Below are 15,197 nucleotides of genomic sequence, written 5' to 3'. Positions count from 1 at the left end.
ACCAATCAACATGCATTACAACCACTCTGCACATCTGCATGTTCTCTGCATATTATCTAGAATCTGATCCAAAGTGCTCATGCTCACCTATAAATCCCTCAACCTCACCAGCTTCTCAAGTGTCCTTAATCTCATATAAAAAAATTATCTTACATGCCCTTAGAACAGTGCCTAAAATGCTCACACAGAAGAGCCTGATTACACTATCCCTCAGCCATAAAATCTCTGAAAACTCACTTCTTTATGAAGGCTTAACTACTCCCACCAATACTATTTAATACTGTCATAATTGTGACTCTTAGTTGCACTCACTCTTCTGTTCCCAGCTCTTTTTCCCACCATATTGTAAGCTCTGTCATGAACAAGGTCTTTACTACCCTCCATTGCATCTGTTTCTGCACCCATTTTTTTTGTCTACCATGAATGCCCCTGTTTTAGGTAGCAATGTAATGTAAATGTAATTCACAGATCAGAGTCACAATGAACAGCAGATGCACATAAAAGGTGGTTGAAAATAGATGAAAGGCTTCACCTTTTTGCTAGACAAATATCATTACGAATATAAAGTTCAAATTACAGTATATGTTAAAAATATATAATATCCTTTACTTCAAAAGGATATTATAAATTGCCAGATAATCCATATGATAGCAAGACAAAAATACTATATATTCTTGTTGATTACTGTATACTTTTTATTAAGAGATTCATATTTTTAAACACTACAAATTGAACAAGCAATAATGAATTAAAATGACTTCTGTCTTAAGAAACATAAACAAATACTCTAACTGCTTTCATGAATCAGCAATGAAATACTATTTATAGAATAGACATTATCAACTAAGCAGGTTGAAATATGAATTAATTAGGTAGATTATTACATATATTGTAACTGCTTGTTTAATTATTTTTTGTTTTTGTTTCTTAGTTCGAAGGGCCCAAGTAGGACATTAATTTGCTCTTGAGCAGTTGCTAAAGCCCTTTTTCGTCTGTTGATACATCCCTGGGAGCAGCGGGAGCTGGAGCTATGTGTTGGGCATACAGTTAGTTGGCATTGCAAATAGACCCTGGAGTATCCCTGGACAAAGCCGAAAGCACTGAAACCAAAGCGAGCCTGGTTTGTCTGGTTTGTATAGTAGGTCACGTAGCTGGAGTCTCTGATACATCTGTAAAAGCAAAAGGAAGCAGGTGATGTATTAAACTTCATACAGTATATTATATAGAAAAGCTAATGAAAGATCAATGTATGATTTTGCTTAAATGATGTGCAAAAAATCTATAATTACAAATGGACACATTAGAACACTGGGCTTAATTTAGATATGTACAGTATTGCATAGCTGCAGGAAAGTGGCTATGCAATACTGTACAACTAATATGCCAATGCCTGAAGGAGGCATCTGAGGGAAAGAGACCCTCCATCTGGCATCACAGATCCAAGAGTCCGAAGATCTACAGATCTACATCACAACCATCAGTCAGATTGTTTGTAGAATTGGCCATCGAGTAAGCTGAAGCTTACTCAGACTAGTCACCTCCTGGTGACAGGCAATCTGTGTCCTCCAACACAGACCCTGGCCTCAGCACTCCCAGAAAATCGGTGCAACATACCCCCGTTTCCAGAAACGCATGTTGATGACACCCCCTCCCTGTCCCAAATGGCCATAGCATGTCAATCATGTTGCAGCTTGGGGACACTGTATGCTAACATGTGCAGAACGGTTCCTGTGCATACGTAGACCCACAAAAATCGGATATGTACATAAACAATCGGGTTTACATACATATCTGAATCATCTCACTGAGATTTTTCAGCACCATTCACATTCTTTATTGTGGTTAATAAAGATTCTGTAACAATCAGGGGCATGGAGAGGGGGTAGGAGTGGGTACAGGATGTAGTCTGGAACCTGACGGTCTAAATGCCGACCGCTGGCTTCCAGACTGCCATGCGGCCGGCAGTAATACATATTACACCCATGGTTACTATTTCCATGGGCCCAGGTCTGTTGGAGGGCTCAGGTTCTGCAGTCCCCCCCACCAGCCTCTGTAGATGTGGCACTTCAGGTAGGGAGTGAGAGAAGACTGTTGCTGCTGCAGGCTATCTCCATCAGACCAGCACATGCTGCTGTGTGCTGGGCTAGGGAGAGAGGCGGAAGCAGCAGTCAGTCCTCTCTCTCCCTATGTGATGTGCAGGGGAAGCAATCACAATCATCCTTGACCCCACTGCGCCACAGGCGCACATAGTATTTTTTTTTTGTAAGGAGAGGGACTGCCACACACCTCCCCAGGTTGGCCTCGCCCCCTCCTAGTACCGGGGTTTGGTGGAGCTGTCGGCAGCCCTAATAACAATTTAGATTGATATTTCACAATTTACTGGTACAAGGGGAATTCGCGCTAGTGTCTGTGATCACTTCTGTTTTTTTACATACTGTGCCACAATGTTGAAAATATTGCATAGAACTGTGAACTATCAATTGAATAGTGATAAAATTACATTTATTACCCATTGCGTATTAAATCATAAGTCTGTGTCACATAATCATAAGGATCAGGAGAGGCCACACATGTATCCACAAATAAGGTGAGCTTGGTGTCAGATGAATGTAATATCGCCTGTAGGTACAAGTTCTGGTTCAGTTCCACATAATATGGAGATTGGTAGACTGGATAGGTGAAGCTTGGAGACTGGTAGAAGTACAGCGCAGCAGAATACAGACCATATTGGGTCAGAGTTTGGTTTGTGACATCATTTGCATGGTACATGATTTGCACCATTGTATTTTGGAACATCTGACAACGGAGATTCAATCTGAGTTGTCTGCTGCGTTCAATCACTCGATTTGAATGGTGGCCATGCACTGTGTTTGAGTAGCTGATTGTATCTTTCTCACCCTATTGAAGAAAAGCAGAACAAACTTCATATTTGTTAATGTGCTAATATTAGAGAGTATTAAGACATTAGGCATTCTTATTTAATCTTTGATTATTTATTCACAAGTGGTAGAATGTTACACAAAGTCACAATTTTAAATTTAAAATTAAATGGTGTTATTTACAAGAGCTAATATGTATATTAGCATTTGCTGTAGTCTACCAGCTAACACCTCTGGACTTCTCATACTGATCACCTGTTTATTATTTTTGAGTTTAAGTGTGTTAATATTCTTTATTAAATAGATTGTATTTAAAGGTACATGTTCTTGTTACAGGGTCATCTTATATAAAGATTCAGTCTACATTATTTATTTATTTATTACCAGTTATTTGTATAGCGCACACATATTCCGCAGCGCTTTACAGAGAATAGTTGGCCATTCACATCAGTCCCTGCCCCAGTGGAGCTTACACTCTATATTCCCTATCACATGTGAACACACATACACATTAGGGTTAATTTTGTTGGGAGCCAATTAACCTACCAGTATATTTTTGGAGTGTGGGATGAAACCGGAGTACCCGGAAGAAACCCACACAAGCACAGGGAGAATATACAAACTCCGCACAGGTATTGCCGTGGTGGGAATCGAACCCATGACCCTAGTGCTGTGAGGCAGTAATGCTTACCATTACACTATGTGTGCTGCCCAAATATAAAATCTCTTGCACTCACTCAGGGCCACTCTTGGGTCCCGTAATGGAGGGAACGTATACATGCGTTTTCATTGCAATATTATCACACTATTATTATAGATTAGGTTTTATTTAGAGGGGGAGATGATTTGGACCATTATACCCCTTTTACACCTGGGTCTACCCAGGTTGCAGCTCAGTGTAAAAGGGTCCTTGAAAAAAAAAAACCCGGGTCAAGTGACCCGGCAATCCAACCCAGGTAGCTACCAGGGTCAGACCCGGGATTGACCTGGGTAATGGTGCTGTGTAAATGGCACAACCTGGGTTATCAGAGATGGGTCATGCCTAAAATTAGTTGATTGGTGATTGTGGAGCAGTCACCTCCCATTTTTTATGACCTCACAAGTTTAGCAGGGCAGACCCAGGTTCAGTGTGAACGGGGCTGACCTGAGAATAACCCATAGGTTTAATCGCCTAGTGGATGGGCAGCTATATCTGACCGTGTGTATGCACCAATACAGTGTGATTTCTTTTGTTTTATATAAGCACAATTTCTGTCTTTTCTCATTATCTTTCAATTTGTATCTTATTTGTCTCTATATGTATATCAACATTGCACTATTTGAATTAATTTATTAAAAGTTATATTTTATTGTATCTATCCCATGCGCCCCAAATGGGGCGGGATGTACTAAAGGTAAAAATGCAGTAAACCCCCCAAAAATGATGTTTTCTGGGGGTTTTACCGCATTCCCCTTATGTACTAGGCACCAGAATGCATTGCATTCTGATGCTTTGCCCCCTTAGGTAACGCCACCTTCAGGTGGCGTTACCCAATAGAAGCCTATGGGCTTCTTAACAGGACACTTCCGTCTGGGAAGGATCCGATCGGATCCCTCCCATGAGCCCCAACGGCCCAATTCCTTCTGCACATGCACAGAAGGACGCCAGAGGGACTTCTGGGTGTTAAATCCAGAAGTCTCTCTGCCCGGCAGCATCGTAAAGGACAGCTCTTATTGGGAGAGCTGTCCTTTGCAAAATTCTTGGTACATACAGTGGTAATGAACCATGGTATGTACCCAAAGTCAAGAGGGATGTACCATATTGCAAAAGCGATGCTTAGTACATCCTGCCCATAGGCTCTTGTTCTTCCTTTACTTCCACTCTTGGGTCCTCCAAGAACATGACAGGGACACTTGATTTCTCTATTCCTTATTCTATTATGCAGAGCCCTGTTCGGAAGCCAGTTTCAACCTGATGTGCTGCTGCATATGTGACTGCAGCTATCTTAGGGGTTTATGTTTCAAGTAGTGAAAATTGTGGAGAAGTGGACCAATGAAGAAGCTGCCCACAGCAACCAATCAGCTTTGAGGTAGCAGTTATCAAGTACACTCCATAAAATTTTAGGTAGGAGCTGATTGCTTGCTATGGGCAACTTCTCCACGCTTGATACATAAACCCCCTAGTACTGTATGTGAGTGACATGGTGGGAGACAGAATCTTCTGCTTAGCTCATGGGAGACCCTAATGTATACCTGCATAAAGCTGTTATAGCATTATCCACTAATACTTGCAAGCACCATACACTCACCAGCTGGTGAGCTGTATAGGACCCTGTTCCACTTAAGCTCTCTCCATTACCAGTGTAGTGTAACAGTGAATATGGTTGTACCTGCTATCTATCAATAAAACAACACCACTGGTTAAGTATTTGGGCCATTTCTTCCTCAGGGTCCATAGGGGTTCACAGGGATACCATGGGGATATTATGGTTGGAAGACTCAGGGCCGGCAACAGAATTCTTGGGGCCCGGTACACTGATATCTCTAGGCTGCCCCCCTCCCAATCATCCCTTACCTCCTCTCCCCCTTCAACCCCACCCCTGAGGGTGGCATAAAAAAAAGTGAAATATATATATATATATATGAGCGGGTTCGGATTCCAGAGTTCCGAACCCACCCGAATTTGGCATAACCAAGTCAGATCCAAGCAGGCTCGGAGTTTCCCGCCTACTCGGATCTCGAAACTGAGGCAAAACGATAGAGTCTGTAATCTCGAGGTTCGCAAGCTTTCGTCTCTATGATCAATGTAGTATATAAGGGACCATGCGACGGACGCCATTTCACTTCGGCTGTGGAGACTGAACAGGGAGGGTGGGTAGTGTAGGGCTGGGAGAGGTGCTGGTGCTATCTGCTGTGTCCTGGGCTGGTGCCATTTTGGTCTCTGGTCACAGTGCTGTCACTGTCACTGTGCTGTCTGCTGATCCATCTGGGCTGTCTGCTGTGTCCTGGGCTTGTGCTGTGTCCATCTCTGGGCCCAAGTTCTAGACTCCAAAAAAAAAACTAAAAAAAAAATCAAAGTGTCTTTTATATTTCTCTGTGTGTGCGTGTGTGTTAGGCTTAACGGCAGTAGCGCACAAGAGCCAGCTAGCAACGCACGTTGAAACCTTGTGCTGCCCAACTACAGTCATGCTCCAAAAAAAACCCAATAAAAGTGTCTTATATTTTTTTCTTCTGTGTGCGCTCGTGGGTGTTGGGCTTAACCGCAGTAGCGCACACAAAAGCCAGCCAGCAACGCAAGTTGCAACCTTGTGCTGCCCGACTCCAGTCATGATCAATCAGTGCTCTTGCCCCAAGTTCTTCTGGAGCTGACAAAAAATAAAAATCATTTGTCTTATTTTCTAATATTTTTGTGTGTACGCACGACTGCACGTGTGTGAATTTTTTAACCGCACCTTGGCTACACTATTGGTGATTGTGACACTGCTTCAAGACTGCAGAAAATATGGAGGGCTGTCACATGACAGGAGAGCAAGGCCAAGAACCACATGTTGTAGCTGCCGCCAGCAGTGCAAGGCCGTCAACTTCCTCGTCCTCTATGAAGACCCATGCCACAGGGCTTAAATCACGCCATCAATATGCTAAAGCAAGTTTTACTGAAGTTAAAAAAAAAAATTGAAAGAATATTTGCCTTTAGATAAACAAAAAATTGGCAATATGCCATTCACTACACGAAGTGGAAAGGAAAGGATAAGGCCTTGGCCTTTCTTTATGAAGACTGCTGATAACCCTTCTACTGGTAGTAGTAGTGGTGGTGGTCCAATTAAAAATTTGAAAGTTGTTAAGACAGCCGAGAAAACCAACTGTGTGCCCTGAGAAACCGAAATCACAAATCCCCGAGGAGAGTGCAAGTGTGTCTGCAGTTGCCATGTGTGAACCCGACCTAATTACTAGTGTACTGGATGATCCTCCAAGCTCCAACATTTGTGTACCCTCTGTAAATGTGGGGAAGGGCAGTCATCATCTTGCACACGTAGTCAGTGAGGATGCTTCTGTGGAACTGCACATGGAGGAGGAGGATATTTTGGTAGTTGAAGGCGCTAAGGATGATGAGGATGTTGATGATGAAGATGTTGGTGATGAGGATGTTGATGCCGAGGATATCCTTTGTGTAAGTAAGGCAACAGCTGTTGCCCATAGTTTGAAAAAGCCAAAGCCCATTGTTGTCATGCCAGGACAAAAGACAAGAAAATCTACTTCTCACGTATGGAATTATTTCCATCCCGATTGCACAACAGTTGTCAAGCCATATGTGCCCATTGTCATGCAAGAGTGAGTAGAGGGAGGGACCTAAACCACCTAGGAACCTCCTCCTTGTTACGTCACTTGGAGCGCATTCATCAAATATCAAAGTGTATGTCTCCAAGTTCCAAAATTCAAAATGTAACAAGTCCAGTGTCACCTACCTGCTCCCTCTCTGTGGGATCCAAGCAACTTCAATCTCCAACACCAACACCTGCATCATCACCTACATCCTCATTCGTGATCGGAAGTAATTTAAAAAAACAATTGACTATTAAACAGTCTTTTGATAGAGGAAGTAAGTATAACAGCTGTCACCCAGTTTCACAGCGGATCACTGACGCCATGACAGCTGTGTTAGTATTAGATGGTGAAATAATAAAAAATGAGGATGATAGTGTGAAGGAAGTGCAAAAGGAGGATGAGGGGGAAATTTGTGTCCTATCTGACGCTAATGTGGATGTTGATGATAAGGATGTGATTTGCATAAATCAGCCACCAGTGGCAGCAGTTCTTGCTAATGATAAAAAGAAAGCCAGAAAAGCAAAGTCTTGGGTGTGGAATTAATTTAATCTAAATTCTGACAACAGTTGTGAAGGCATCTGTTCCATTTGTAAAGCCAAAGTTAGCAGAGGAAGGGACGTTAACCATCTAGGCCCCTCCTCCCTGTTACGTCATTTGCAGCAATTTCTGTTTAACAAAATTATAATTTGTAAATTAATAACAAGCAGTCCAGTATCAGCTACCAGCAGTTTGGACCAGCACATGCAACACCCTCATCATCAACCTCCTCCTTAATAATTGAAGGTAGTCCTTCCAAAAAATGTTTTGTGGGGCCCAAACATATCAAGGAGTTCAGCCACGAAAGTGTCAGTCCTAGTCGCTAAAGTACTTGGTTTGTTAAACTGTGCATGTCCTTTTTAATATCCCACATAAGAGTGGGTGGGAGGGACAATCCCATCTTGCACCTCTTTCCTTTACATTTGGCCCAATTTGGGGCATTGCTGACTGACATTATTATAGTTTATTAAACTGCCATCCTGTCTGCCACTGCTGTGTGGCAATGTTTCATAGATGTCCTATAGTTTTTTAAACTGCCGTGCGTTTGAGCTGCTGCTCTGTTGCATACTTTTAGCCAGATTTTGGCCTATATTGGTGAGAAATAGTGAAATCAGTATTGTGAGGTGGTTAAAAATGCCTAGAAATGCCTGAAAATCATTGTTATTAAGGTTAATAATAATGTAGGAACAAAAACAGGCACAAATTATGTGGTTTTAGCTGTTTTTATGATTTTTTAAGAAAACATTCAGATCCAAAACCAAAACACGAAAACAAAACACAGTGGAAAAATATCCAAATCCAGATTCAGATCCAAAACCAGGGGAGATCCAGATCCAAAACCAAAACACGGGGGTCGGCACACATCTCTAATATATATATAAACATCCACTCTGCTTATACTCATTTTTATATAGAATAAACTTGGAAGTAGCAGCAAAAGGAAAAGTAAAAATAAGCTGAATTACCACACTGTCTGTTGGTTGCTGCGTTGTCAGTCACTCTGGCTCCAGGGTGGGACTGCAAGGGAGGGTATTTGTAGTGGGAGAGGTGGTGGTGCTGCAGTTGCTGTGCTGTAACTGACAGTACATGCGAGAGCCAGTTACTTCGTGCTCCCTGGATGCGGACTGCAGTCACAGTGTTGATCTTCAGGCCATGACTACAGGGAAGAGCCGATGCCTAGAGCATCATGATGACGTTGCATGTCGCATGCCAGTCATAAGCCCAGGCCATTACAAGACTGCCGGACTAGACCCAGTGACAGCGGTAAGGGGGGGTGTTGGGCGGCTTAATATTTTTTTTATTTTTGCCTATTTGGGCAGCCAGACGGACCATTCAGTTTCTACATAACTATTATGTGGCAAGGCCCCATTTGGTGTCCCTGAACTTTGGGGCCTGGCACAGGTGTACCCGTTGTACTCGCCTGTCGCCGGGCCTGGGAAGACCAGGCACCAAACAGTTAAAGCTTTGACTCCTAAAATACCCCGGCTCCTCCTCCATATATACCCACCTCTAGCCATAGGATTTCAGTTTGTTCATTTGGTGCGGCAGGATCAGACACACCTTTTGTACAGGAGACTGCTTAGGCAGTTTTAAGCTTTCATTTTATGATTTATTTTACTTTGGTTTTTCTTGAGTTGGCAGTACTAAGCGTCAATAAAATAATAATAATATAAGAGCACCTTATGTCTTTGAGCTGCTTCCATGCTTCTTATTATAAATAGGAAGTAGAAAATAATTAATGTCAGGGAAGCGCTTCGTGTAAAGATTATATAAAAATGCGCAAAGATTACAGTGGTATGTTCATGTAGTGGTAGGTAATGAATATGGTAATTACATTATGTATATTGAGGAATAGGTTTGTGTAAATGGAATATGTGAATTAAAACTTTGACCACTTAGAATAAACAGAAAAATAAATAAACAGAAAAACATGTACAAATGATTTTAAAACAAATCAATAATGTAAAATAAAACAAATATAATTAAATAAAAAAATTAAATAAAACATTGAAATAAATAACTGATGAAATAAAAAAATGAAGAGATGAAATAAAAGAATAAAAATATATTTATAAAATGCTTTTTTGGAGTATCAACAGTGTATATAAAAAATAGTATTAATGCAATTGAGAATGTAACTGAGTTACTACCGACGGATCCCAGTTCATAGAGCTATAAGCCAACAGACCTCCAGAGTAAAAACCCAGCTAATCAGTAGCCTGCCTCAACCCCTGCACAGAAGACGATACACAGCGCTACAGTGTCCATCTACTGCGGAATGTCAACGCCAGCAAGAGAGTCTAACAATCACCGGTGTCAGAGAGAGGTCCAGGCAAGCGACTCCGAGTTTAAAACATCCTATCAGGGTAAGATAGGGAAAGATACCCGCAGCATTGCACCATAGCAGCGGGCACCCAATGACCTGCAAAAGAGTGTAAACATTCTCAATTGCATTAATACTGGCCCTGATTCAGACCCACTCGCGAGCGGCTGTCCGCTTGCAAGTGGGTCGATGTTCTGCACTGAGCATGCGCACGACGGAGGGAGCTCCGTTGTGCGCATGCGCCAGACGCGACGAGCGAAGGAAAGTCCTTCGCTCGTTGTGTCTGATCAAAGGGGCGTGCTGTCGATGTTGATTGACAGCACGTCCCCTTTGGTGGGCGTGCCGGGGGCGTGCCTCCCGTCAGAAGCCGGCCCACTGACATCACTAGTGATGTCAATGGGAGTGATTTTGGCTCTGATAGAGCCAAAATCACTCCGGAGCTTGCGGTTGAAAACCTCAACCGCAGGCTCCGGCTCGAAGTTTCGATGGTCGCGATGGTCAAGACCATCGCGGCCATCAAACTGCACGCTCGTATAGGCTGTGGGTGGTGACCCTCAGCTATACGAGCGTCCAGGAGGACGCTCCATTTTTATGGAGGGCGGCCCTCATTCAGAGCGCCGTCGTGCGCATGCGCCAGACGCGACGAGCGAAGGAAAGTCCTTCGCTCGTTGTGTCTGATCAAAGGGGCGTGCTGTCGATGTTGATTGACAGCACGTCCCCTTTGGTGGGCATGCCGGGGGCGTGCCTCCCTGACGGGGGCGTTCCCAGGGGAACGCCTCCCGTCAGAAGCCGGCCCACTGACATCACTAGTGATGTCAGTAGGAGTGATTTTGGCTCTGATAGAGCCAAAATCACTCCGGAGCTTGCGGTTGAAAACCTCAACCGCAGGCTCCGGCTCGCAGTTTCGATGGCCGCGATGGTCAAGACCATCGCGGCCATCAAACTGCACGCTCGTATAGGCTGTGGGTGGTGACCCACAGCTATACGAGCGTCCAGGAGGACGCTCCATTTTTATGGAGGGCGGCCCTCATTCAGAGCGTGCGCTCTGCTCAGAGCGTACGGCTCTGAATGAGGGCCACTATTTTTATATACACTGCTGATACTCCAAAAAAGCATTTTATATATTTGTTTTTATTCTTTTATTTCAGCTCTTTATTTTTTTATTTAATCATTTATTTAACAGATACAGGGCCCAATCAGAGTAAGCCTTGTAAGCGCCTCCCTAATGACAGATTAGTGTATCTGGCCTGTGCATAGACAGGGCAATTAATTAGTATGCAGCTGATACTGCACCCAGACAGGCAGTAATTAATGAACACATGAGAATAGCACAATATGATCTGCTAACTGCAAATCCTAACAAATTCACATATTGCATTTACACATACCTATTCCTCAGGGTTGCCTACCTTTAATATTCTCTTCCCGGGAGAAGCCCGGGTAAGAGAAGCAGCAGGGGGCCGATGGGGGCGGGGCTTGATGATTCGCATAGTGGTAAAATTGCCGCGATTGGGCACAATTTACATAGGGGGCGGGGCCAAATGCTGTGATTCATGCAGAATCACAGCTTAAGCCCCGCCCCCTTCACGGAGACCCGCGATTGCCGCGGGTATTCTCCTAATTCTGCCCACTTCACTAGGAAGTGGGCAGAATGCGGGAGAAATGCCTACCCTTCCGGGGGTGCGGGGGGTTACCCGAAAAATCGGGAGCCTCCCGCGAAAACCGGGAGGGTAGGCATGTATGCTATTCCTCAATATACATACTGTGATTACCATATTCATTACCTACCACTATGTGAACATACCAATGTAATCTTTGCACATTTTTATATAATCTTTACACAAAGCGCTTCCCTGACATTAAACAGTACTAAGTGTCAGTATTAGGATGCACGGGCTGTAACTCCATCTACCACTGCCAGGCGCAACATCAGTAATTGGGCAGGTGATTTCGGTGGGTTGTGACTGAGCTTAGCTACCAGCAATGCTGTGACCTGGACTGCATAGTGTGCTTGGAGATGTCAGGTAAGGCGTTTCCTCACTTGCGGGGATTCAAGCATAGCAGTCTTTGCTTCTGGTGTAGAGACGCATCAGAAGCCGCTGCTGTAAGCACCAGGGATTGTCCGCGTCCTTACTACACCAGCCGGGGCCTTATCGTCTGATGCCGGGGATCATTAGCAGACACAATCTGCTGCTACAATGTCAGTGTACCCGGTTGGTTAATGCAGCATTAGGGAATGTAGGCGCTCCCCCGGCAGCTTCTCCCCCGACCCAGACGCAGTCCTGATAAATATGTTTCACCATCCGGGTTGCTCCGTCTGCCCTCCATGTGTATGAGATGCTCACGGTCCACGCTCAGTGCACCTGGTAGCTGTGGTCTCAGGAGGGTCTGGCAGTCTCCCTGTATACCTCTAATTTGGTTGAGGTATGCGGTGCACTATAGCCTACTATTACTTTGCGTTGCTGAACTTGATTTTGAGCCCATTGTAATTATATTAGATATGCATTGTATGTGACTGTTTGCTAGCTGCTGATTGCATTTGTACTTATACCACTGTGATTGTGATTTAGTGCTTATTTCCAAATTTCTGCTGTCAATTATAACTATCACTGTTATTTTTTTCTGAGTGCTTCACATTCATTAGATTTGTGAAGACTGTCACATAAAACTTTGCGTTTGTTGCCTTTACTTTAAATATGTGAAAAGATAAAGGAAAACTCAGAGATGTCAGGAGGCGATTCCTCGCTTGCGGGGAATCGCACGTGGCAGTACTTGCTTCTGGTGTAGAGATGTACCAGAAGCCGCTGCTGTAAGTACCAGGCGTCCTTACTACACCAGCTGGGCCCTTATCGTCTGACGCCGGAGATCAGTAGCAGACGCATATCTGTTGCCACGAGGCCAGCATACCCGGTTCGTTAATGCAGCTTACCGGAGGTTTTAGGTTGCTCAGCCTACCCTCCATGTGTATGAGATAGGGGTGTGCACTGGCCACTTTTCGTGTTTTGTGTTTTGGTTTTGGATCTGGATCTTTCTTCGTGTTTTGGATCTGGATTGGTTTTGCCAAAACCACCCTTCCGTGTTTTGGGTTCTAGGTTTTGTTTTTTGGATCTGTATTTTTTTGAAAAAAAGCATAAAAACAGCTAAAATCACAGAATTTGTAGGTTTTTCTGCTCCTATGCTATTATTAACCTCAATAACCTTAATTTCCACTCATTTCCAGTCTATTCTGAACACCTCACACCTCACAATAGTGTTTTTATGTCCAAAAGGTTGCACCGAGGTAGCTGGATGACTATGCTAAGCGACACGAGTGGGCGGCACAAACACGTGACACATCTAGGCGTGATACTGCAGTGGCAGACAGGATGGCAGTTTGAAAAACTAGGCCCCAAACTGTACATAATGCAAAGAAAAAAAAGAGGTGCAAGATGGAATTGTCCTTGGGCCCTCCCACCCACCCTTATGTTGTATAAACAGGACATACACACTTTAACAAACCAATCATTTCAGCGCCAGAGTCTGCCACACAACTGTGGCTGAAATGATTGGTTCGTTTGGGCCCGCACAAAACAAGCTGGCAATTAATGTGTCCCTGCACAAACTGGCTCTACGGAGGCAAGATGTCATCCTCATCCTCCTCATCCACCGATTCCTCACCCTCTTCAGTGTGTACATCCTCATCCTCACAAAGTATTAACTCGTCCCCACTTGAATCCACCACCACAGGTCCCTCTGTACGTTCTGGAGGCTGGTCTCCCTGGAAGAGCTGATAATTCATTTTGATGAACATCATCTTCTCCACATTCTGTGGAAGCAACCTCCTACGCCTTTCGCTGACAAGGTTCCCGGCTGCACTAAACAATCTTTCGGAGAACACACTGGAGGGGGGGCAACTCAGGTGAAATAGATCCAGTTTGTACAGGGGCCTCCAAATTGCCTCTTTTTCCTGCCAGTACAGGTATGGACTGTCTGACATGCCTACTTGGATGCTGTCACCGATGTAATCCTCCACCATTCTGTCAATGGTGACAGTATCATATGCAGTGACAGTAGACATGTCAGAAATTGTTGCCAGGTCCTTCAGTCCGGACCAGATGTCCAAACTTGGTCCTGCCTGCCCTGCATCACCGCCAGCGGGTTGCTTAGGATACCTAAGTTTTTTCCTGGCAGCCCCAGTTGCGGGAGAAAATGAAGAAGGAGCTGTTGACGTGTCACGTTCCGCTTCAGCTGACAGTGTGTTCACCAGCAGGTCTTTGCACCTCTGCAGGCTTGTGTCGGCCGGAAAGAGAGACACCACATAGGCTTTAAACCTAGGATCGAGCACGGTGGCCAAAATGTAGTGGTCTGATTTCAACAGATTGACCACCCTGGAATCCTGGCAAAGCGAATGAAGGGCTTCATCCACAAGTCCCACATGCCGAGCGGAATCGCTCCGTCTTAGCTCCTCCTTCACTTTCTCCAGCTGCTTCTGCAAAAGCCTGATGAGGGGAATGACCTGACTCAAGCTGGCAGTGTCTGAACTGACTTCACGTGTGGCAAGTTCGAAGGGCTGGAGAACCTTGCACAACACGGAAATCATTCTCCACTGCGCTTGAGTCAGGTGCATACCCCCTCCTTTGCCTATCTCATAGGTGGATGTATAGGCTTGAATGGCCTTTTGCTGCTCCTCCATCCTCTGAAGCATATAGAGGGTTGAGTTCCACCATGTCACAACCTCTTGCTTCAGGTGATGGCGGGGCAGGTTCAAGAGTGTTTGCTGGTGCTCCAGTCTTCGGCACGCAGTCGCTGAATGGCGAAAGTGGCCAGAAATTTTTCGGGCCACCCAAAGCGTCTCCTGCACGCCCCTGTCGCTTTTCAGAAAATTCTGCACCACCAAGTTTATTGTGTGAGCAAAACATGGGACGTGCTGGAATTTGCCCAGATGTAATGCCCGCACAATATTGGTGGCGTTGTCAGATATCACAAATCCCCAGGAGAGTCTAAGTGGGGTAAGCCACTGGGCGATGATTTCCCTCAGTTTCTCTAAGAGGTTGTCGGCGGTGTGCCTCTTACTGAAACTGATGATACACAGCGTAGCCTGCCTTGGAACGAGCTGGCGTTTCTGAGATGCTGCGACTGGTGACGCTGCTGCTGTTGCTGCGTAAGGTGATACATCT

General features: G+C 44.6%; 1 protein-coding gene across 1 annotated transcript in view; it reads right to left on the bottom strand.

Moving 5' to 3' along the window:
• Positions 1–907: 907 nt before the first annotated feature.
• Positions 908–15,197, bottom strand: part of LOC148523938 (scavenger receptor cysteine-rich domain-containing protein DMBT1-like) — a 28,219-nt gene continuing 13,929 nt past the window's right edge. The window contains exons 5-6 of the mRNA XM_088472531.1: positions 2,510–2,898; positions 908–1,169 (exon numbers count right to left, since the gene is read on the bottom strand). Coding sequence (XP_088328657.1) covers positions 908–1,169; positions 2,510–2,898 — 651 coding nt within the window. The remainder of the gene's footprint in view (positions 1,170–2,509; positions 2,899–15,197) is intronic.

The sequence above is a fragment of the Taudactylus pleione genome, unplaced genomic scaffold (assembly GCF_031769625.1).
Source record: "Taudactylus pleione unplaced genomic scaffold, aTauple2 ptg000125l, whole genome shotgun sequence".
NCBI lineage: Eukaryota > Metazoa > Chordata > Amphibia > Anura > Myobatrachidae > Taudactylus > Taudactylus pleione.
Note: the sequence above shows the minus strand (reverse complement) of the source record. Positions and strands in the feature narration are given on the sequence as shown.